The sequence below is a fragment of the Colossoma macropomum genome, unplaced genomic scaffold (genome assembly GCF_904425465.1).
Source record: "Colossoma macropomum unplaced genomic scaffold, Colossoma_macropomum, whole genome shotgun sequence".
NCBI classification, from domain to species: domain Eukaryota; kingdom Metazoa; phylum Chordata; class Actinopteri; order Characiformes; family Serrasalmidae; genus Colossoma; species Colossoma macropomum.
The window spans coordinates 39,342,034-39,366,770 of NW_023494789.1; the positions used below are offsets into that span (position 1 = coordinate 39,342,034).

Below are 24,737 nucleotides of genomic sequence, written 5' to 3' on the forward strand. Positions count from 1 at the left end.
TATAATCTTGTCGCTGTTATTGTGCCCTGTCCCAATTCAAAATTTGCTTATATTTAGAAAATACAATCAAGTTGATCAGCCAAAATATTAAACCTTAATTTCTATGTACTTCTGTCAGTTTAATAAAAGTTCAAAATAATGAACAAATCACAGTTTCTTGTTTTTGTTGCATTTTACAAAATGTCCCAACTTTTCTGGAAATGGCATTGGATTTTTTTTATTAGGATAAAATAACAAATTGTTTGAACAGTGCCAGAGGTTTGCTTTTGACTGATGGAAAAACCATAATCAGTCATAATTTTGATGGTCAATAACAGTCTTTGTGCATCTCATATATGTTATCAGGGTTTTTACAACTCCTGTGTAGCACTTCTGTTTTCTGTACTGTTGTCTTTTGTTCCGGTGTTTTCTGCATGGCTGTTTGTGTTTCTGTCTGTATTATTCTGTGTCTTGCTCTGTTCACTCTGCTGCTGTTCTCTGTCATGATAAACTCTTCTCCACAGCTTCCTACATGCCTCTTTTATCTTGGGGATCCTAAACGCATAAACTATGGGGTTAACCGCTGAATTAGCTTGAGACAAGAATACACCTAATTCAAAAGCCTGAGAGGGAACTTTAAATTTAGGACCATAAAATTCTACAGTAAGCATGATGAACAGAGGGAGCCAACAGACAACAAAGAGAACTAAGACCAGAACCAGTGAAGCAGCCAGTCTATGTTGTTTTTGGTAACATGTGCTGGACTTACCAGCCACACCTATATTTGCTCTTAACTGCCTTCGAGTGGTCAGGAAGATGTAACAATACAAGCCTGTCATGAGAGCCAATGGAGGAAGGTATAAGCTGAAGAATATGAAGTAAACTAGATATGAATCGGAGATAATAGTGAAGAATCTGCATTTAATACTGTCTGCGCCCGAAGATTTGTGCCATCCAAACATGGGGATAAAACTCAACAATGCAGCAGTGACCCAGCAGAGTGCAACCACGATCCAAGAGCGTTTTTTAGAGACTGTAGACTTATACCTGGGAAAGAAATAAATAGTATCAGTTTCTTTGTTCTGATTCTTAAGTAGTTTAAAAAAAATGAAAAGAGCGACTAATGTATCAGTTTTACAACATAATATCAAAGAAACAGCCCAGAGCACTGAATTCTTTGACAACTCAAGTAATATGGTGCTCTGGGCTGTTTCTCTGATATTATGTATTATATATATTAGCACAGTATGAAATTCAAATCTGAAGTTATTTATCTGCAGGATGGTTATAGCTTCTTCAGATATAAGGATATAAAACTACTCACGTCAGAGGGATGTGCACACGGAGAAAACGGTCCACTGCAATGGCCAGGAGTAAGATGACAGAAGCCACCTCTAGCATTATGATGACACCACACATGAAAAGGCAGCCATGAAAGTTGGTGTTTATACCAATACCCAAAGGCACAGCAATAGGGATGGCCACAGACCCCACCAGGAAATCAGCCACAGCGAGGGACACAATGAAGCAGAAGGTGGGCTGCCTGAGGGCTCCACATGTCCACACTGCCCAAATCACCAGCACATTGCCCAGACAACATGCTACAGCAATGATCACTTCAAGAGGCAAGAAGAACCACAAGGCACTGCTACCCATTGGAAGAGAAAGAGATCAGCCAGTACAGATGTTGATGATGGAGTGTGATATAAGCTGGCTGTGACTAGACCTCCCTGTGAGCTCTGACGAAATGCACAGTTTCAAGAAACACTGAGATGCCTTCATGCTTACAAAAGCAGACAAACAGATAATATGCATACACAATAAACAACCAAAAATAATCTAGAGGAAGTGGGCTGATTGTGTGAGAAGGCCAAAGCTTGATGAGAGAATGAGAGTGTGAGAATGTCACTAGCCGTGAGAATTTTAATGTTGAAGAAAAGGCTTCAGTTTTTCATAGATTATTAAACACTATACAAATTATTTAAAAATAAAAACGGTTCATAATTTAAAAAAATGTTGCTAAATCTTTTTAGGAAAAGGACACAGTTTGCTCGGACTGAAATTCAAAGTTCAGTACCACTAAATTCAGCTGCAACTCTTGCAACAGAATAATTCCCTATGTAAATAAAATGTAAATGTTCTTACAAATCTGGTGAGCTAAAAAATGACTTCATGTGCTAACAAGCAATTGGACTGGTTTTATTCAACTCAAATAAATACTTGAATGAAATACTAGTTTAATTTAAGAATTGGAGTGTTGGGAATTATTCAAAAAACATCTCAAACAGGTAATACAATCATGCTTGGTTATAAAAAGAGCATCTAGACAATTTGGGCTCCTGAGTGGCGCAACCATCTAAGCGTTGGCCCTAGCGTTGCCACAGCCATCTGTAGCCAGGAGTCCAACAGAGCACAATTGGCCTCGCTCTCTGGGTGGGTGGGATGGCCCCTCCCTTCTCTCCTTACGGTGCATAATAAGTCCTGATATGTCTCTCATTGCAAATTTGCAAGTCACAGCTTGTAATGGCTTGGTTTGTTGCTTACTAGATGATGTAATCTTGCTTTGTGTATGGTCAATTTTAGTTACACAGGAAAAGATGGAACATTTCTTGTGCTGTTGGTAAGGGATTTCCCACAGTGGCCAAACCTTTTGCTAACACAGCGGGGTGCACTATATGACCATTGCATTGGTACTTAGCAACAGTAACAAAGAGGGCAACCATGCAAGCCAAAATTTTTAGTTTTAGTTAGAGTTAGAGCAGGAGGCATGGGGAGCATGGGGATATGTGGCATAAATTCACATAAAAATACTATATCCACAATAAATTAATTTAGAAAACAATAGATAATAAGACAGAGGAAACTGCCATGGTCTTGGAGCCTATATGGTAGTAGCTGTAATTTTAAACACAATGCACAGGAAGCAGCATGAGTACAGAGGAGACTGCTCACTGCTGTAAGATTCACACAGCTCTCCTTTACCAATATTAAATAGGATGCTTTGCTATCACAAGTCATGACTCACTAGTGAGCCAGAAGATTAACAACAAACTATGTCTATATCTTTCAACACAGTTAATTGCATTTCATTTTCACCTGTTTGAAAAAAAGGACTGATGCTCTAAAACTTCAGCAGCACACAATTTATCAACTTTTCAGCACTGATGCGCACAGAGTGCTGTGTGCGCCTGTACCTGCTGCTGAGAGCTGTTTTTATCCCACAACCGATACCACAGGGAAAGAGGGGTATGACTTTTTGTGGTACGGGTGGTGACAAAATTAGAAAAAATACATTTGACTTATATTATAAAATTACCACAACTACATATTATAAAGAAAAAATAATAAAATAAAATAAAAATACAAAAATATTAAATATTAAAAATCTGGTGGGAAATGATGCACCTGCTAACAACAACAGCAGCAACAACAAAGATGCCTTCATGAGCCTTTCACAGGGGTGGCCAAGCATTACAGAGGCTTCCCCACAACAAGCATGTTTGAATGCCAGTCCATTTGGTTTCTTCCACTATACTTAGACCTATTTGCTGGTGGCTGTAAGTATGCCATCTTCAGCCATACTTAAAGCCACCTAAATCTATAGGACATAAGTATGGCTTCTTCAGCTACAACTCCCAAAAAGGGGACGCTGTGCAAAATGTAAATCATTTAAACCCTACATTTAATCAAAAATAGTACAAAGACAACACAGAAACTGAGAAATTTATCGGGTTTTTTTTTGTTTTTTTTTGGAAAATATATGCCATTTTGAATTTGATCCCAACAACAAGTTTCAAAAAAGTTGGACAGGGGCAACAAAAGACTGGTACATTTATGTAATGCCACCACCTGGTGTTTAATTGGCAACAGGTCTGTAACATGTTTGGGTATAGAAAGAGCATTTCAGAAGTCTTTCAGAAGTAAAGATGGGGAGAGACTGTGCAGGCAAATAGTGCAACAATTCAAAAATAACATCTCAAAATAAAATAGCAAAGAAATTGGGGATTTCATCATCTTTGGTACATAATTTCATTAAAAGAGTCAGAGAATCCAGAGAAATCTCTGTATACGAGGGACAAGGTCTAAAACTACTGCTGGCCATGATCTCTGGGCTCTCAGGTGGAACTGCATTATAATCAGACAAGATTCTGCAGTGGAACTCACTGCAGGGGGCACTCTGGAGTCTTTGCTGAAAATTGCCACAGTAACAGAAGTAAATTTCCATCAGGTAAATAATCTTTATTCAGAGCAGATCAGGACTGTCAGACATTTGTCACTGTAGCCTTAATTACGGTCTCTGCACATCTCTCCCCCGGACCTTTCAAAATTACATTACATCTTTATTGCTGCTCTCAATTCTTTGACCATTTCAACTCAACATTCTAACTGACCAGGTAGGTCATAACAATGCCTTTCACATTTGCTTTCCACTGTATGAAGCAGGATTGAAGGAGTCATTGTTTTTATATCAAAATCACGATTTGAAAGATTACTATATCCTATATTATCAACAGTGATTGTCTTAACAAATGAAGAAATATAACTTAATAACATGAACACTATCCTGCCTTCCGCCCAATGACGGCTGGGATGGGCTCCAGCACCCCACCGCGACCCATAAGGATAAGCGGTTTAGACGATGTATGTATGTATGTGTGTATAACATGAACACCCAGGTGCAGAGTGCAGAAAAAAATGGATGTGCCGGTCTTCTTGGCCAAATACATAAATAAAAAATAAAATAAAATAAACAGGCCTGAATCTCAATTTATATAAAATATAATTTCAACTGAAGTCAGAATATCACAATTGGATATTTTACACAAATCATTCAGTCCTAACATGAAGAATGTCATTAATTTACATGTAATGAAAGTAAACTTACTACAGGGATGAATTAAACAGTGACATTAAAATACAGAATATAAGCTTTAACTGAGAGTATTCGTACTGATATAGATATATAGTAATTAGATGAATTAACACAATTTTAAGTAAAATTATTTAGGACTTTTGCACTCAGTAACTGTCTGAAGGGACCCATAGAAAACACCAAACACAGAGTATCTTCCCTGGTGAAACTTCCGCTGTTTTCACTCCCTGCTTCTTTAGGGTTTTTTGTGTCTGTGTTTTTTTGTTGAATACATCACAGGTGGCACATTATGGCAACAGTAATTCTTGTGTAGGTTGTGGGGTTTAGTGGAGTCAACGTAAAAGTATAAGACAGATTTCCTCACAGCATGTTTTGAGTAATCCCAGCTTGAAGGCAACTTGATAATGGGGTGGATGCTTAGATTGTTTTGCCAGTTGAGGGCTCCTGAAATGACTAAATTACCTAAATTGTACAAAAAAGATAGATTTATAATGTATTTAAAGATAATATATAGATTTGTTGTGTAACTTAAATAGTAACATAGCTGACCTAGAAATTTAATCGCATATCAAATAATAATGTATAAATCGTATATCAAATAATAACAGAATATCACACAGATTACTGTTCAGTTGACTTACTGTTTGATGTTAAATTAAAATTTTAGGCTCTGAGGTTACTTATACAAACCCCAATTTTGGAAAAGTTGACGCATTTCATAAAATGCAATAAAATCAAGAATCTGTAATTTCTTACTTGTCTTAAATCTTTATTTAACCGACAAAAGTACAAAGAGAAGATTTCCAATATTTTAGAACTTAAGTGTATTTTGTAAACATAAAAAATTTGAATTTGATGCCTGCAACACACTCAGAAACAGAGGCATGGGACAGAGGCATGTTTACCATTGTGTAGTATCACCTTTTCTTTTCATTACAGTTTTTACTGGAACTGAAGATACTAATTTTTGCAGGTTTGCAAGTAGAATTTTTGCCCATTCTTGCTTGATACAAGACTTTAGCTGCCAACAGTCTGTGGTCATCATCTGATTCTCCTCTTCATTATTCATGATATACATCCCACATATTTTCAACAGTGGTGAGCTACGACCCGTCTTTGCTTGCTGAGGCTGAGTCTTTGGTGGATGCTGCTTCTATACCCAGTCATGATTCCCCTGACTGTTACCAACCTGCTTATTGTGGAATGTTTCAAAATGGCGTAACTCGAAAATTCTATAATCTTGTCGCTGTTATTGTGCCCTGTCCCAATTCAAAATTTGCTTATATTTAGAAAATACAATCAAGTTGATCAGCCAAAATATTAAACCTTAATTTCTATGTACTTCTGTCAGTTTAATAAAAGTTCAAAATAATGAACAAATCACAGTTTCTTGTTTTTGTTGCATTTTACAAAATGTCCCAACTTTTCTGGAAATGGCATTGGATTTTTTTTATTAGGATAAAATAACAAATTGTTTGAACAGTGCCAGAGGTTTGCTTTTGACTGATGGAAAAACCATAATCAGTCATAATTTTGATGGTCAATAACAGTCTTTGTGCATCTCATATATGTTATCAGGGTTTTTACAACTCCTGTGTAGCACTTCTGTTTTCTGTACTGTTGTCTTTTGTTCCGGTGTTTTCTGCATGGCTGTTTGTGTTTCTGTCTGTATTATTCTGTGTCTTGCTCTGTTCACTCTGCTGCTGTTCTCTGTCATGATAAACTCTTCTCCACAGCTTCCTACATGCCTCTTTTATCTTGGGGATCCTAAACGCATAAACTATGGGGTTAACCGCTGAATTAGCTTGAGACAAGAATACACCTAATTCAAAAGCCTGAGAGGGAACTTTAAATTTAGGACCATAAAATTCTACAGTAAGCATGATGAACAGAGGGAGCCAACAGACAACAAAGAGAACTAAGACCAGAACCAGTGAAGCAGCCAGTCTATGTTGTTTTTGGTAACATGTGCTGGACTTACCAGCCACACCTATATTTGCTCTTAACTGCCTTCGAGTGGTCAGGAAGATGTAACAATACAAGCCTGTCATGAGAGCCAACGGAGGAAGGTATAAGCTGAAGAATATGAAGTAAACTAGATATGAATCGGAGATAATAGTGAAGAATCTGCATTTAATACTGTCTGCGCCCGAAGATTTGTGCCATCCAAACATGGGGATAAAACTCAACAATGCAGCAGTGACCCAGCAGAGTGCAACCACGATCCAAGAGCGTTTTTTAGAGACTGTAGACTTATACCTGGGAAAGAAATAAATAGTATCAGTTTCTTTGTTCTGATTCTTAAGTAGTTTAAAAAAAATGAAAAGAGCGACTAATGTATCAGTTTTACAACATAATATCAAAGAAACAGCCCAGAGCACTGAATTCTTTGACAACTCAAGTAATATGGTGCTCTGGGCTGTTTCTCTGATATTATGTATTATATATATTAGCACAGTATGAAATTCAAATCTGAAGTTATTTATCTGCAGGATGGTTATAGCTTCTTCAGATATAAGGATATAAAACTACTCACGTCAGAGGGATGTGCACACGGAGAAAACGGTCCACTGCAATGGCCAGGAGTAAGATGACAGAAGCCACCTCTAGCATTATGATGACACCACACATGAAAAGGCAGCCATGAAAGTTGGTGTTTATACCAATACCCAAAGGCACAGCAATAGGGATGGCCACAGACCCCACCAGGAAATCAGCCACAGCGAGGGACACAATGAAGCAGAAGGTGGGCTGCCTGAGGGCTCCACATGTCCACACTGCCCAAATCACCAGCACATTGCCCAGACAACATGCTACAGCAATGATCACTTCAAGAGGCAAGAAGAACCACAAGGCACTGCTACCCATTGGAAGAGAAAGAGATCAGCCAGTACAGATGTTGATGATGGAGTGTGATATAAGCTGGCTGTGACTAGACCTCCCTGTGAGCTCTGACGAAATGCACAGTTTCAAGAAACACTGAGATGCCTTCATGCTTACAAAAGCAGACAAACAGATAATATGCATACACAATAAACAACCAAAAATAATCTAGAGGAAGTGGGCTGATTGTGTGAGAAGGCCAAAGCTTGATGAGAGAATGAGAGTGTGAGAATGTCACTAGCCGTGAGAATTTTAATGTTGAAGAAAAGGCTTCAGTTTTTCATAGATTATTAAACACTATACAAATTATTTAAAAATAAAAACGGTTCATAATTAAAAAAAAATGTTGCTAAATCACAGTTTAGGAAAAGGACACAGTTTGCTCGGACTGAAATTCAAAGTTCAGTACCACTAAATTCAGCTGCAACTCTTGCAACAGAATAATTCCCTATGTAAATAAAATGTAAATGTTCTTACAAATCTGGTGAGCTAAAAAATGACTTCATGTGCTAACAAGCAATTGGACTGGTTTTATTCAACTCAAATAAATACTTGAATGAAATACTAGTTTAATTTAAGAATTGGAGTGTTGGGAATTATTCAAAAAACATCTCAAACAGGTAATACAATCATGCTTGGTTATAAAAAGAGCATCTAGACAATTTGGGCTCCTGAGTGGCGCAACCATCTAAGCGTTGGCCCTAGCGTTGCCACAGCCATCTGTAGCCAGGAGTCCAACAGAGCACAATTGGCCTCGCTCTCTGGGTGGGTGGGATGGCCCCTCCCTTCTCTCCTTACGGTGCATAATAAGTCCTGATATGTCTCTCATTGCAAATTTGCAAGTCACAGCTTGTAATGGCTTGGTTTGTTGCTTACTAGATGATGTCATCTTGCTTTGTGTATGGTCAATTTTAGTTACACAGGAAAAGATGGAACATTTCTTGTGCTGTTGGTAAGGGATTTCCTACAGTGGCCAAACCTTTTGCTAACACAGCGGGGTGCACTATATGACCATTACATTGGTACTTAGCAACAGTAACAAAGAGGGCAACCATGCAAGCCAAAATTTTTAGTTTTAGTTAGAGTTAGAGCAGGAGGCATGGGGAGCATGGGGATATGTGGCATAAATTCACATAAAAATACTATATCCACAATAAATTAATTTAGAAAACAATAGATAATAAGACAAAGGAAACTGCCATGGTCTTGGAGCCTATATGGTAGTAGCTGTAATTTTAAACACAATGCACAGGAAGCAGCATGAGTACAGAGGAGACTGCTCACTGCTGTAAGATTCACACAGCTCTCCTTTACCAATATTAAATAGGATGCTTTGCTATCACAAGTCATGACTCTCTAGTGAGCCAGAAGATTAACAACAAACTGTGTCTACATCTTTCAACACAATTCATTGCATTTCATTTTCACATGTTTGAAAAAAAGGACTGATGCTCTAAAACTTCAGCAGCACACAATTTATCAACTTTTCAGCACTGATGCGCACAGAGTGCTGTGTGCGCCTGTACCTGCTGCTGAGAGCTGTTTATATCCCACAACCAATACCACAGGGAAAGAGGGTATGATTTTTTGAGGTACAGGTGGTGACAAAATTAGAAAAAATACATTTGACTTATATTATAAAATTACCACAACTACATATTATAAAGAAAAAATAATAAAATAAAATAAAAATACAAAAATATTAAATATTAAAAATCTGGTGGGAAATGATGCACCTGCTAACAACAACAACAGCAACAACAAAGATGCCTTCATGAGCCTTTCACAGGGGTGGCCAAGCATTACAGAGGCTTCCCCACAACAAGCATGTTTGAATGCCAGTCCATTTGGTTTCTTCCACTATACTTAGACCTATTTGCTGGTGGCTGTAAGTATGCCATCTTCAGCCATACTTAAAGCCACCTAAATCTATAGGACATAAGTATGGCTTCTTCAGCTACAACTCCCAAAAAGGGGACGCTGTGCAAAATGTAAATCATTTAAACCCTACATTTAATCAAAAATAGTACAAAGACAACACAGAAACTGAGAAATTTATCGGGTTTTTTTTTGTTTTTTTTTGGAAAATATATGCCATTTTGAATTTGATCCCAACAACAAGTTTCAAAAAAGTTGGACAGGGGCAACAAAAGACTGGTACATTTATGTAATGCCAAAAAAAAACACCTGGTGTTTAATTGGCAACAGGTCTGTAACATGTTTGGGTATAGAAAGAGCATTTCAGAAGTCTTTCAGAAGTAAAGATGGGGAGAGACTGTGCAGGCAAATAGTGCAACAATTCAAAAATAACATCTCAAAATAAAATAGCAAAGAAATTGGGGATTTTATCATCTTTGGTACATAATTTCATTAAAAGAGTCAGAGAATCCAGAGAAATCTCTGTATACGAGGGACAAGGTCTAAAACTACTGCTGGCCATGATCTCTGGGCTCTCAGGTGGAACTGCATTAAAATCAGACAAGATTCTGCAGTGGAACTCACTGCAGGGGGCACTCTGGAGTCTTTGCTGAAAATTGCCACAGTAACAGAAGTAAATTTCCATCAGGTAAATAATCTTTATGCAGAGCAGATCAGGACTGTCAGACATTTGTCACTGTAGCCTTAATTACGGTCTCTGCACATCTCTCCCCCGGACCTTTCAAAATTACATTACATCTTTATTGCTGCTCTCAATTCTTTGACCATTTCAACTCAACATTCTAACTGACCAGGTAGGTCATAACAATTCCTTTCACATTTGCTTTCCACTGTATGAAGCAGGATTGAAGGAGTCATTGTTTTTATATCAAAATCACGATTTGAAAGATTACTATATCCTATATTATCAACAGTGATTGTCTTAACAAATGAAGAAATATAACTTAATAACATGAACACTATCCTGCCTTCCGCCCAATGACAGCTGGGATGGGCTCGAGCACCCCACCGCGACCCATAAGGATAAGCGGTTTAGACGATGTATGTATGTATGTGTGTATAACATGAACACCCAGGTGCAGAGTGCAGAAAAAAATGGATGTGCCGGTCTTCTTGGCCAAATACATAAATAAAAAATAAAATAAAATAAACAGGCCTGAATCTCAATTTATATAAAATATAATTTCAACTGAAGTCAGAATATCACAACTGGATATTTTACACAAATCATTCAGTCCTAACATGAAGAATGTCATTAATTTACATGTAATGAAGTAAACTTACTACAGGGATGAATTAAACAGTGACATTAAAATACAAAATATAAGCTTTAACTGAGAGTATTCGTACTGATATAGATATATAGTAATTAGATGAATTAACACAATCTTAAGTAAAATTATTTAGGACTTTTGCACTCAGTAACTGTCTGAAGGGACCCATAGAAAACACCAAACACAGAGTATCTTCCCTGGTGAAACTTCCGCTGTTTTCACTCCCTGCTTCTTTAGGGTTTTTTGTGTCTGTGTTTTTTTGTTGAATACATCACAGGTGGCACATTATGGCAACAGTAATTCTTGTGTAGGTTGTGGGGTTTAGTGGAGTCAACGTAAAAGTGTAAGACAGATTTCCTCACAGCATGTTTTGAGTAATCCCAGCTTGAAGGCAACTTGATAATGGGGTGGATGCTTAGATTGTTTTGCCAGTTGAGGGCTCCTGAAATGACTAAATTACCTAAATTGTACAAAAAAGATAGATTTATAATGTATTTAAAGATAATATATAGATTTGTTGTGTAACTTAAATAGAAACATCGCTGACCTAGAAATTTAATCGCATATCAAATAATAATGTATAAATCGTATATCAAATAATAACAGAATATTACACAGATTACTTTTCAGTTGACTTACTGTTTGATGTTAAATTAAAATTTTAGGCTCTGAGGTTACTTATACAAACCCCAATTTTGGAAAAGTTGACGCATTTCATAAAATGCAATAAAATCAAGAATCTGTAATTTCTTACTTGTCTTAAATCTTTATTTAACCGACAAAAGTACAAAGAGAAGATTTCCAATATTCTAGAACTTAAGTGTATTTTGTAAACATAAAAAATTTGAATTTGATGCCTGCAACACACTCAGAAACAGAAGCATGGGACAGAGGCATGTTTACTACTGTGTAGTATCACCTTTTCTTTTCATTACAGTTTTTACTGGAACTGAAGATACTAATTTTTGCAGGTTTGCAAGTAGAATTTTTGCCCATTCTTGCTTGATACAAGACTTTAGCTGCCAACAGTCTGTGGTCATCGTCTGATTCTCCTCTTCATTATTCATGATATACATCCCACATATTTTCAACAGTGGTGAGCTACGACCCGTCTTTGCTTGCTGAGGCTGAGTCTTTGGTGGATGCTGCTTCTATACCCAGTCATGATTCCCTCGACTGTTACCAACCTGCTTATTGTGGAATGTTTCAAAATGGCGTAACTCGAAAATTCTATAATCTTGTCGCTGTTATTGTGCCCTGTCCCAATTCAAAATTTGCTTATATTTAGAAAATACAATCAAGTTGATCAGCCAAAATATTAAATCTTAATTTCTATGTACTTTTTTCAGTTTAATAAAAGTTCAAAATAATAAACAAATCACAGTTTCTTGTTTTTGTTGCATTTTACAAAATGTCCCAACTTTTCTGGAAATGGCATTGGATTTTTTTTGTTAGGATAAAATAACAAATTGTTTGAACAGTGCCAGAGGTTTGCTTTTGACTGATGGAAGAACCATAATCAGTCATAATTCTGATGGTCAATTACAGTCTTTGTGCATCTCATATATGTTATCAGGGTTTTTACAACTCCTGTGTAGCACTTCTGTTTTCTGTACTGTTGTCTTTTGTTCCAGTGTTTTCTGCATGGCTGTTTGTGTTTCTGTCTGTATTATTCTGTGTATTGTTCCGTTCACTCTGCTGCTGTTCTCTGTCATGGTAAACTCTTCTCCACAGCTTCCTACATGCCTCTTTTATCTTGGGGATCCTAAACGCATAAACTATGGGGTTAACTGCTGAATTAGCCTGAGACAGGAGGACACCTATTTCAATAGCCTGAGAGGGAACCTTAAATTTAGGACCATAAAATTCTACAGTAAGCATGAGGAACAGAGGGAGCCAACAGACAACAAAGAGAACCAAGACAAGAACCAGTGAAGCAGCCAGTCTGTGTTCTTTTTGGTAATATGTGCTGGACTTACCAGCCACACCTATATTTGCTCTTAACTGCCTTCGAGTGGTCAGGAAGATGTAACAATACAAGCCTGTCATGAGAGCCAATGGAGGAAGGTATAAGCTGAAGAATATGAAGTAAACTAGATATGAATCGGAGATAATAGTGAAGAATCTGCATTTAATACTCTCTGCGCCCAAAGATTTATGCCATCCAAACATGGGGATATAACTCAACAATGCAGCAGTGACCCAGCAGAGTGCAACCACGATCCATAAGCGTTTTTTAGAAACTGTAGACTTATACCTGGGAAAGAAATAAATAGCATCAGTTTCTTTGTTCTGATTCTTAAGTAGTTTAAAAAGAATGAAAAGAGCGACTAACATATCAGTTTTACAACATAATATCAAAGAAAGCACCGTATTCTTTGACAACTCAAGTGCTCTGGGCTGTTTCTCTGATATTATGTATTATATATATTAGCACAGTATGAAATTCAAATCTGAAGTTATTTATCTGCAGGATGGTTATAGCTTCTTCAGATATAAGGATAAAAAACTACTCACGTCAGAGGGATGTGCACACGGAGAAAACGGTCCACTGCAATGGCCAGGAGTAAGACGACAGAAGCCACCTCTAGCATTATGATGACACCACACATGAAAAGGCAGCCATGAAAGGAGGTGTTTATACCAATATCCAAAGGCACAGCAATAGGGATGGCCACAGACCCCACCAGGAAATCAGCCACAGCAAGGGACACAATGAAGCAGAAGGTGGGCTGCCTGAGGGCTCCACATGTCCACACTGCCCAGATCACCAGCGCATTACCCAGACAACATGCTACAGCAGTGATCACCTCAAGAGGCAAGAAGAACCACAAGGCACTGCTACCCATTGGAAGAGAAAGAGAACAACCAGTACAGCTGGTGATGATGGAGTGTTAGAAGCTGATTGTGATTAGACTTCCTTGTGAGCTTGGATAAAAACTGGCTGTGGCTAGACTTCCTGGCTGGCTGTGGCTAGACCTTCTTGTGAGCTCGGATAAAAACTTGCACGTTCATGTATTCTACGTTAATTTGTTGCACAATGCAAAACCACACCAGCATTGAGAAACATGCCTCAGTCTATTAAAGACATCTTCTAAATAGTTATTATTGTGGTGTCCTCCCCAAGCCACACTGCTGTGAGGAGCTTAGGAGGTGTAGATATGCAGAGCAGATCTTAGGAGGCGCCACACTCCTGGGTTAAAAAGGTACTGCTGCTGCTGTTATTAGTGATGTTGTTGAATTCTTGGAGTAATTGTGACTGAGGAGGCTGGGTTTACTATATGTTTACGTGTCCACCCTCCACAAATGGCGGGCTGGGCATGTCTTGCTGTGTTTTTTTTGATAAAAGAGCATTCACATATGGAAAACACAGTGCAACATGCAACACCACAATATACACAGAAGCAATTTAAAACGCACAAATTAAGGAGATGGATTTATAAAAACAGACATATTTTCAACAAGCGTTTTCATAAAAAATTTGCTCTGTTAGTACCAGAATTGGAGATTCGAGTTAGCAACTTAAACTTGGGTCATCTGTTCACTGTCTCGCAACTCGATTCAGACTCGAGACTTATGACTCAAAAAGGGATCCCTCTTAATGTTCTAGGCCTTCAGTGAAACCCTAAAGAATCTGTAAAACAGAAACAGGCATGTCTGTAATTTTAGTTCAGTTATGATATATAACAGAATCATCATGTTTCCTGTATTTCAACTCTGCAAGTACTGTAGTAATACTCTTATTTCATTGTTAAGTTTAGGTGGAAAACTAGGTGGTCAAAATCAGTATTTTCTTAGATACAGCCAAGGGACCTCTCCCATTGGTTAGGCCTTCAAGTGCTCAGTTGAAAGCCTAATATCTCAGAACTATTAACAAAATTAGGAACTGACAGTGAAATCAACCAGTAATGTTTCAATTTACAAAGGGTGAGACCAATTTCATAAAAAATCAAAAAATGTCACTCTTTTGGAAGTCACTGACTGTGAACATGAGCAGAAACCTGAAAAACACGTTTTATTCAGTTGTTAAAAATGAAAAACGCTAGCAGCTTTATGTCAGAGCTCTACTAAAACAGACATTATAAAGCTGCTACTAAGTAAAATGTTTACTGCCTGTTACAAGCTTCAAATATCAATATTCAATCTAGAATGGCCCTAAAATGTTTATGTGAATTGGTGTAATGTTACTACTAACATACTACAAGAATCAGCAGGCAGAAATTTGCATTAGCAGTTTTCTTTCCTCATTTTAGACAGTTTTAACATTTATGACCCAGAACTGAAGGCCGGCCTAGCTCTAATAGTTATGACTTGCCGCAAAAAAAGCTGAATTTTTCTGAGCAAAAAAAAAAAAAACACAGTTTCAAGGAAGTTCTGTACAACTATCCGATGAATCAGGAGTGGTCAAGGTGGCTTCGCCCAAGCTGTATTCGGCAGGGGTGGAGAAACTCTGACTTCAAATGAGGATATTGTCGGTTGGTTGAAGGAGCACTTTGAGGAACTTGTTAAACCGAGAGACATGCCTCCCTCACAGGAGTTAGGGCCAGAGGCTTCTGGTGTGCCAAGCTCCATTTTCCTGGTGGGGTCACTGAGGTAGTTGGCAAGCTCCTCAGTGTCAAGGCACCAGAAATGCTTAAGGCTCTGGATGTTGTGGGGCTGTCATGGCTGACACCCCTCTGCAATGTTGCATGGACCTCGGGAACAGACTGGCAGACTGGAGATTTGGTCCCTATTTTTAAGAGGGTGTGTGCCAACTACCGGTGTATCACACTGCTTAGCCTCCCTGGGAAAGTTTATGCCAAGGTGCTGGAAAGGAGACTCCAACCCATAGTCAAACCTTAGATTGAGGAGGAACATCATCGCCGCCAGAGCAAGAACATCTCCAAAATGGCAACTTTACAAGAGAAGGAAAAAATCTTCTTGACTAATAATGGAAGTTAATGTATCTGTTGGTCTGTTAATCATGAAATTAAAACTATGTAAAGGGGAAGCTGGAGCTTCAAATTATGCAAAGAAGTAAAAAAAAACCTGTTTGTCCAGCAAACTGAATTGTGATTTGACTTTTGCTAATTTTTGCTACTTCAACATTATAATTAATTAAGTGAGAATTGAAACTATTAGATCTACTTACAATGTTTTCTCATCAGCTTCTAAGTGGATGAATCAATTATACTGAAACGGATATGAAGATAAAAGACTTCTGAGATCTGAGTATTGGAGTGATGTGTTTGTACCTCTTTGTCTTGGCTAACATTCTGGCAGCAGCATTCTGAGTGAGCTGCAGATGTCCAATAGATTTTTTGGATCAGGCCAGTAAAGAAGCTATTACAATAATCTAGCCTGCTGGAGATATACACATGGATGAGTGTCTCTTGATCTTCTGAAGTCATAAACTCTCTGAAATTTACTATGTTTTTGAGGTGACATAGAAGAGCTTTAGATGAGGCATTTCCCTTTGGAGCCCACTTGATTCTCTTTACATGAGCATCAGAAAAGTGTCAATACTAGTAAAGGAGGCCTTCATTAGGCTAAAATGTTAAATCAATATATCAAACAACAGTTTGGTACATTGCTGTGAAGCAACAAAACAATAGTGAGCTCATAGCTATACAGAGTGACTTGACAGAGCCTGGAAGACCACAGAAAACTTTTAATCACAAAAATAATCAAACCTCCTCCTCTTTAAAACATGGTGCCATGGCCATGTACGGCTATCAGTGGATCAGTCTTTACTGATGTGATGTGGGCACTAACAACAGCAGCAAGATGTATTATGAAATGAACAGATACATTTTAGTCACCCAGATCCGACTAAATGCTTAAGGGTTTAATGGACAGTGCTCACCTTGCCACAGTACAGTGACCTAAAACATAAACCTGCTAAAGCAGCTACAGTTTTTTTCAGCAGCAAAATGTGCAATATTCATGACTGGACAAGTCAGTCACCCAACTTGAGACACACAGAGCATGCAGTTCACTTACTGACAACAAGGTTAAAGGCAAAAAGCCCCCAAAAGAAACAGCAGCTGGAAATAGTGACATTAGGCCCTGCAGAACATCATTAGGGAAGATATTCAGATTCTGCTGATATCTGAATGTTGCAGTGTCCAGGCAGTTACAACTGCAAGAGATTTGTGTTGAAGTACTACAGCCTTTATTTAAAATTTTATATAAACAATATGTAACTAAATCAATGTCAATTAATTCTGTGACTTATAGTCTTCTGAAATGGAAAGACTATGTGTGAAATGAGCTGTGATTCATTTATGGTTCACCTAACATAGGCGTTTGACCAGTGTTGGGGGTCATGTGGTTCAAAGTAACATGTTACAGTAATGTCATTACTTTGTCCTGTAATGAAGTAATGTAAAACATTACTGTATATATTCTTATATCACATTAGTTACTTACATTACTGACATGTCTGTAAGCATTCAAAAGGCCTGTAAACTGCATTTTTCTATTTAGATTTTTTGCCCTGAGCACTAAAATTTGTGATTTTATGTACCAATAATAATAATAATAATAATAATAATAATAAAACAGGCTGTTTTGTTTACTGGATCTTTAAGACTGATATATGATATATGAAATGATTAGGTGCAATTGGTGAGGTTTAGATTGCACATACAATGAATCGCAAAAATTATGAAAAAGGCCAAATTTTTAAAAATCATAACTAAAAAAGTACCTTGGAATAGAGTTTTTTGGGTTTTGCAAGGTTCCATGAATTTAAAAGAGATTTTGACATGACATGAACTGGGAGGGCTAGGCGAGTTGGTATGGAACAACCTATAATGTTACATTGTTGACCATTTTCTATAAAATCTTGTTACTCAGTATAAAACCACACTGGCACTGTGAAACATGCCTCAATCTCACTGTGAAAGCAAAACCACTCAACTCTGCATGGTTCATAAACTCTAAACACAACTCAGCACACAGGACAGGTGTTGAGGATTAGAAGTCAATTTTGAATGAGTGTCTTTGTTACCCTGAAAAAGATCAGCTGTAATATGAGGTTTTTCATAAAGTAAGCAGAACACACACACACACACACACACACACTTTCTAAACCGCTTATCCTTCTGGGTCCCAAGGGGAAGCAGAACACATTTTTTTATAGTCCAGTGCCTTATTTTGGGGAAGAACAGTGCTTAGATGATGTAGACTGTGTGTCTGTACAGCAGGGGGCACTCTGGACTCAGAGATGTCTGAAAATTGCAACAGCTGCAAAAGCAAATCTTCCACAGGTCAGTAATCCTTAGAGCAGATCAAGACTGACAGACATTTGCCACTGTAGCCTTAAATATCAGTTCATCTTGCTTTCTCTCTTGTGACCATTTCAACTCAATATTCTAACTAAACAGCTAGGTTATAACAAATCCTTTCACAGTTATGCTCCACTGTATGAAGCAGGACTGAAAGATTCATTGTTTTTATTTCAAAATCATGTTTTAAATGATTGTTTTTTTCAAATTGTAAAAGATTATTACATCCTACATTATCAACAGTGCTTGTCTTAACAAGAAAAGAACATAACATGCATGTGCAGAGTGCAGAAAAAGTGGACGCTCTGGTCTTCTTGACCAAAAAATAAAAATAAAATAAATAACAATAAGCATCCCTGGATCTCAATTTATATTTAAAAATAATTTTAATTGTAGTCAGAACATTGGTAAGAAAACTTGCAATTACATATTTTGCCCATATGGTTCAGCCCTAATGAAAGTAACTGGACTACTGGATATGAAATGAAACAATGACTCTAATATTAAAATACAGAATGTAATCTTTAATCTGAGAGTATTTATATTGATATTAGGTGAACCGTGAAGGAATTACTGATGTTTTTATACATATTCTGATAATTTCAGAAGAACATAAGTGATTGGATGACTTAACATAGTATTTAATGAAATAATTTAGGACTTTTGCAGTCAGTGACTGTCTGAAGGGACCCATAGATGTCACCAAATACTGAGTACAAAATGCAGCTGTCTTCACTCACTGCTTCTTTTGGGTTTTTTGTGTCTGTGTTCAGTCTTTCTGGGATCTTCACATAAGAATTTGTGTTTTGTGAAATACATCACAGGTTGCACATTGAAATAGTGGCAACAGTAATTCTTCTATAGTTTGTGTAAGTAACGTTCTTTATAGCATATTATGAGTAATACCAGCTTGAAGGCAATTTGATGATGGGGCGAATGCTTAGATGGTTATGCTAGTTCAGGGCTCCCGAAATAATTAGTTAGATTAAAAAAGAAAAGATTGGTTTTATAGCTTAAAGGTAACATGGCTTTGAAGTTTGATGTTAAAATGTTAAAGTTTTAATCTCTTAGGTAACTTTTTCTGAGGACAATGACAAGTTATTTTAACAGTGCCAAAGGTTTTTCTTTGTTTAAAGGAAAAAGAAAAAACGAAAGTGATGGCAGAGGGGCAGGTCAATCATAATTTAGCATTTATGGTCTTTTATTGGTCTCGTTATTGTCATGCACTTACTGAGCACTTTATTAGGAACACCTCCTTGTTTCTACACTCGTCATCCATTTTATCAGCTCCATTTACAGGCACACTTGGTAGATCTACAATTAAAGACTGTAGTCCATCTGTTTCTCTGCATACTTTATTAGCCCCCTTTCATTCTGTTCTTTAATGGTCAGGACCCCCCATGGACCCTCACAGAGCAGGTACTATTTGGGTGGTGGATCATTCTCAGCACTGCAGTGACACTGACGTGGTGGTGGCGTGTTAGTGTGTGTTGCACTGGCACAAGTAGATCAGACACAGCAGTGTGCATCAGTGTCACTGTTGGACTGAGAATAGTCCACCAACCAAAAATATCCAGCCAACAGCATCCTGTGGGCAGAGTGCTATGACCACTGATGAGGGACTGGAGGATGACCAATACAAACTATGCAGCAACAGATGAGCTATTGTCTCTGACTACATCTACAAGGTGGACCAGCAAGTTAGAGGTGTATAATAGAGTGGACAGTGAGTGGATAGTGTTTAAAAAGACCAGCAGCACTGTTGTGTCAGATCCACTCGTACCAGCGCAAGATCAGTGCCATTGCAGTGCTGAGAATGATCCACCATCCAAATAATACCTGCTCTGTGGTGGTCCTGTGGGGGTCCTGACCATTGAAGAACAAGGTAAAAGGAGGCTAACAAAGTACACAAAGAAACAGATGGACTACAGTCTGTGCAGCTATATGGTAAGTGGAGCTGATAAAAATGAACAATAAATGTGGATACAAGTAGGTGTTTCTAATAAAATGCTGGGTGAGTGTATATGTGTCATCAGATGCTGTAGGGTTTCACAAATCTGACTCCTGTGTAGCACTTCTGTTTTCTGTACTGTTGTCTTTTGTTCCGGTGTTTTCTGCATTGCTGTTTGTGTTTGTGTCAGTATTATTCTGTGTGTTGTTCTGTTCACTCTGCTGCTGTTCACTGTCATGATAAACTCTTCCCCACAGCTTCCTACACGCCTCTTTTATCTTGGGATCCTAAACACATAAACTATGGGGTTAACTGCTGAATTAGCATGGGACAGGAGGACACCTATGTCAATAGCATCAGAGGGCACCTCAATATTATGAACATATAATTGTACAGTAAACATCAGGAACAGAGGGAGCCAACAGACAACAAAGAGACCCAAGACCAGAACCAGTGAAGCAGCCAGTCTGTGTTCTTTTTGGTAATATGTGCAGGACTTGGTAGCCAAACCTATATTTGCTCTTAACTGCCTTCTAGTGGTCAGGAAGATGTAACAATACAAGCCTGTCATTATAGCCAATGGAGGAAGGTATAAGCTGAAGAATATGAAGTAAACTAGATATGAATCGGAGATAACTTTAAAGAATCCGCATTCATTACTGTCTGCTCTCAAAGGGTTGTGCCATCCAAACATGGGGATAAAACTCAGCAACGCAGCAGTGACCCAGCAGAGTGCAACTATGATCCAAGAGCGTTTCTTAGACACTGTGGACTTATACCTGTGAACGAAATAAAAAATGGAATCAGTTTCTTTGTTCTGATTCTTAAATAGTTCAAAAGGATTGAAAAGAGCAACTAATGTATCAGATTTACAAAATAATTTCAAAGAAACACCTCAGAATATACAGTGGTGCTTGAAAGTTTGTGAACCCTTTAGAATTTTCTATATTTCTGCATAAATTTGACCTAAAACTTTAAATTAAACAAATGAGACAAAATCTTAGACTTGGCCATTTATTTATTGAGGAAAATGGTCCAATATTACTTATCTATGAGTACATTAACCTTAAGCATTAGCAGATAATTTGAAGGTGAAATCAGAGTCAATCAATGGGAAGGCAATCAGGTGTGAGCGACTACCCTGTTTTATTAAAAGAACAAGGATCTATCTTAGTCGATCTGGAGTGTTCTATTGCTTTTATTAAAGGTGTAGGAAAAAAATCGATTGTTAGATGTATCGCGATGTGGACGTGAACGATTCTGAATCGATTCACAAATGTCAAAAAAATCAATTTTCTAAATATTTAATTTATAATGTAATGTTGACGGAACGCAAAAGGCGGAATGCGGAAGTGCGGAAGTGCAGCGCCCGGACAGTCTGTGGCGGCACATAACAAAAAACACAACTGAATGAGCGAGAAATCCGACCGGCTCCCTCTGCATTAAAAGCCAGGTTAGGTCAGGAGTCGACAACCCAAATGTTGACATTTTGTCCTTTCAACAAAAATCAAACCACCTTGGGAGCCGCAACATTTAATGTCCAGTGTGTCTCAGTATGTGTTAATGTCCTAGTATAGACTAAACAATATAAACGAAAACGCAGATTTACTTCGCTCTGCTTTAAGCTTCGCCTACAGCCGCTTTCCTCCCATCTCCACCAGAAAACTTTTCCTCAGCGGTAGATCAGTTAAAAGTCTCTCACTGTTCGACTGTTTTCCGAGGCTGAAGTCGCTTCTTATTCTCCAGCTTCTTGTTCAAATTCACCCGTTCCACCTTAAATTCTGACTGAGGCGCCGAATGTAAATGTGGCACCATTTAAGGTGGAACGGGAGAATTCGAGAGAAGCGACTTCAGCTTCGCCCCCTTTTACTGTTTGACAGTCTCTCGTTGCAGATTTAACGTACCAGGAAACCAACTGCGCTGCTTATAAATGCGAATAACGCATCGCTGCTTTGTGACCTGCAGTCTGCATGCCGGGTTCTCAGTCATTGTGAAACACGGCTTTCGCGCTATGTTGCACACACCCTGTCTCAAAGATATTTTACTGACACAACGATACCCACAGCGATACCCAGCGATTGCCACATCACTTCCATTTGTTTTAGTAAAAAAGATATTGGAAGTAAATTCATTATGGATCATTACAAATACTTTGTTTTAAAAGTACCAAGTCACTTTAAATAACAATAACACAGTGTTACTTAGTTACTTTAAAATGTATATTGTCTCTATGTTCTGTGTATATTTTGCGTAGATTTTGTGTAGATTTAATATATTTCAGTTGGTTTTTCTTGTATTTTTATTTATTTACTTTCTGTAGCGTGATTAGCTGAGCCTCACCACAAGCATTTCAATGCATAAATGTCCTGACATGTTGTGCAAGTAACAAATAAACTTGAAATTTGAACTCGAAACTTGAGCTCACACAGTGAAAAAATATAAATGCTATATAGAAAAAAAAGATGCATCGATAATTGTTTTATAATCGCATCGCAGCCCTCTGAATCGTAATCGAATTGAATCGTGAGGTTTTATACAACAGTTAAATAAATAAATTAAGAAATAAATAAATTGGGCTGTGAACGCCAAATTATAGTTCCTTAACAAGCAGCTCGTTGCTACGTAACTCCGCTCACTCGCTGCACAGCCAGCAGTTTGTTCCCCAGCTTCTTACACTAAATTCCCAAACTGTCATCACCACTGATCAAGCTTTTTAGTCTGCAGCTGTGACAGAAGAACACCTAAACAACCTGGAATTAGCCAGAAATCAACTGAATATCATTTGCCAAACGTGTATTCTCATCTTCAGAGTCTGACCAAATCGGACAAATGTAATCTCAACCAATCAGCTTGCATGGCCAGAACTAACTGTTGTATAAAAACAAAGATCACATAAGATCACGTGTAATAGTCCGTGAGGTCACAAAAGAAACCCAGCGTAACTTCTAAGCAACTAAAGGCCTGTCTCACAGTGGCTAATGTTAATGTTTATGAGTCCACCATCAGGAGAACACTGAACAACAATGGTGTGCACGGCAGGGTTGCAAGGAAAAAGCCGCTGCTCTCCAAAAAGAACACTGCTGCCCCTTCTAAAGTTTGCTAAAGATCACATGGACAAGCCAGAAGGCTACTGGAACAATGTTTGTGGACGGATGAGACCAAAATAGATCTTTTGAGAAGCGTTATGTTTGGAGAAAGAAAAACACTGCATTCCAGCATAAAAACCTTATCCCATCTGTGAAACACGATGGTGGTAGTATCATGGTTTTGGCCTGTTTTGTTGCATCTGGGCCAGGACAGCTTGCCATCATTGATGAAACAATAAGAATGATTTTCTAGAAAAATGTCCAGAACTGTGTCCGTGAGCTGAAACTCAAGAGAACATCATGCAGCAAGACAACGTTGCCAAGCACACAAGTCATTCCACCAAAGAATGGTTAAAAAAGTTAATGTTTTGGATGGCCAAGTCAAAGTCCTGACCTTAATCCCTTAGAAATGTTGTGGAAGGACCTGAAGCAAGCAGTTCATGGGAGGAAACCCACCACCATAACAGAGTTGAAGCTGTTTTGTACGGAGGAATGGGTTAAAATTCCACCAAACCAATGTGCAGGACTAATCAACAGTTATGTTTAGTTGCAGTTGCTGTTATTGCTGCACAAGGGGGTCACACCAGATACTGAAAGCGAAGGTTCACATAGTTTTGCCATGCACAGATACACAAAAGTGGATCATTTTTAATATTTTTAATAGTCTAATATTCTTGTCGCATTTGTTTAACTTGGTTCTCTTTATCTACTATTAGGACTTGTGAAAATCTGATGAAGTTTTAGGTCAAAATCATGCAGAAATATAGAAAATTCTAAAGGGTTCACAGACTTTCAAGCACTGTATATAAGGACAAAGGACAACTCACTTCAGAGGGATGCGCACACAGAGAAAATGGTCCACTGCAATGGCCAGGAGTAAGAAGACAGAGGCCACCTCTAGCATTATGATGACACAGCACATGAAAAGGCAGCCATGAAAGGGGATCTTCATACCAATATCCACAAACACAGCGATAGGGATGACCACTGACCCCACCAGAAAATCAGCCACAGCGAGGGACACAATGAAGCAGAAGGTGGGCTGCCTGAGGGCTCCACATGTCCACACTGCCCAGATCACCAGCGCATTGCCCAGGCAACATGTTACAGCAATGATCACCTCAAGAGGCAAGAAGACCCAGAAAGCACTGCTACCCATTGGAAGAGAAAGAGAACAACCAGTACAGATGGTGATGATAGAGTGTAAGAAGCTGGGTGTGACTAGACTTCCTTGTGAACTCTGATGAAATGAGTGTCAAGAAGCACTAAGATACCTTCATGCTTGCAACTACACACACAAAGATAACACGCATGCAAGACATGACCACAAAAAGCCCAGAGGAAGTGGGCTGTGAGCTACAGGGCAATGTTTCAGTTAAAGATGGTAAATCTGCATGGTGGACACCACAGTATTAAAGAAAAGGCCTTAGTTTTTAGAAATTATTAAAAACTGTGAAAAGTATTTGAACTGAAAAGGATCAT

At 38.2% G+C, this 24,737-nt stretch overlaps 3 protein-coding genes and 1 pseudogene across 3 annotated transcripts; all 4 read right to left on the reverse strand.

Moving 5' to 3' along the window:
* Positions 1 to 16: 16 nt before the first annotated feature.
* LOC118808531 (adenosine receptor A1-like) lies at positions 17 to 1,666 on the reverse strand. The gene is made up of 2 exons (XM_036571280.1): positions 1,304 to 1,666; positions 17 to 1,026 (listed from the first exon to the last, which is right to left on the reverse strand). Exons 1-2 carry the CDS (start codon positions 1,633 to 1,635, stop codon positions 351 to 353), a joined length of 1,008 nt encoding a protein of 335 aa, XP_036427173.1. The 5' UTR covers positions 1,636 to 1,666; the 3' UTR covers positions 17 to 350.
* A 4,264-nt stretch (positions 1,667 to 5,930) lies between these two features.
* Positions 5,931 to 7,751, reverse strand: LOC118808532 (adenosine receptor A1-like). Its single transcript, XM_036571282.1, has 2 exons — positions 7,389 to 7,751; positions 5,931 to 7,111 (listed from the first exon to the last, which is right to left on the reverse strand). Exons 1-2 carry the CDS (start codon positions 7,718 to 7,720, stop codon positions 6,436 to 6,438), a joined length of 1,008 nt encoding a protein of 335 aa, XP_036427175.1. The 5' UTR covers positions 7,721 to 7,751; the 3' UTR covers positions 5,931 to 6,435.
* Positions 7,752 to 12,439: 4,688 nt separating this feature from the next.
* LOC118808533 (adenosine receptor A1-like) lies at positions 12,440 to 13,796 on the reverse strand. The gene is made up of 2 exons (XM_036571283.1): positions 13,465 to 13,796; positions 12,440 to 13,204 (listed from the first exon to the last, which is right to left on the reverse strand). Exons 1-2 carry the CDS (start codon positions 13,794 to 13,796, stop codon positions 12,529 to 12,531), a joined length of 1,008 nt encoding a protein of 335 aa, XP_036427176.1. The 3' UTR covers positions 12,440 to 12,528.
* A 6,359-nt stretch (positions 13,797 to 20,155) lies between these two features.
* LOC118808534 lies at positions 20,156 to 24,414 on the reverse strand (annotated as a pseudogene).
* Between the last annotated feature and the right edge of the window lie 323 nt (positions 24,415 to 24,737).

Coding starts and splice junctions, on each gene's coding strand:
- LOC118808531 (XM_036571280.1), bottom strand. CDS start 1,635: ATGGGTAGCAGTGCCTTGTGGTTCTTCTTGCCTCTTGAAGTGATCATT. Junction 1,027..1,303: donor CGTGTGCACATCCCTCTGAC/GTGAGTAGTTTT, acceptor TTTCTTTCCCAG/GTATAAGTCTACAGTCTCTA.
- LOC118808532 (XM_036571282.1), bottom strand. CDS start 7,720: ATGGGTAGCAGTGCCTTGTGGTTCTTCTTGCCTCTTGAAGTGATCATT. Junction 7,112..7,388: donor CGTGTGCACATCCCTCTGAC/GTGAGTAGTTTT, acceptor TTTCTTTCCCAG/GTATAAGTCTACAGTCTCTA.
- LOC118808533 (XM_036571283.1), bottom strand. CDS start 13,796: ATGGGTAGCAGTGCCTTGTGGTTCTTCTTGCCTCTTGAGGTGATCACT. Junction 13,205..13,464: donor CGTGTGCACATCCCTCTGAC/GTGAGTAGTTTT, acceptor TTTCTTTCCCAG/GTATAAGTCTACAGTTTCTA.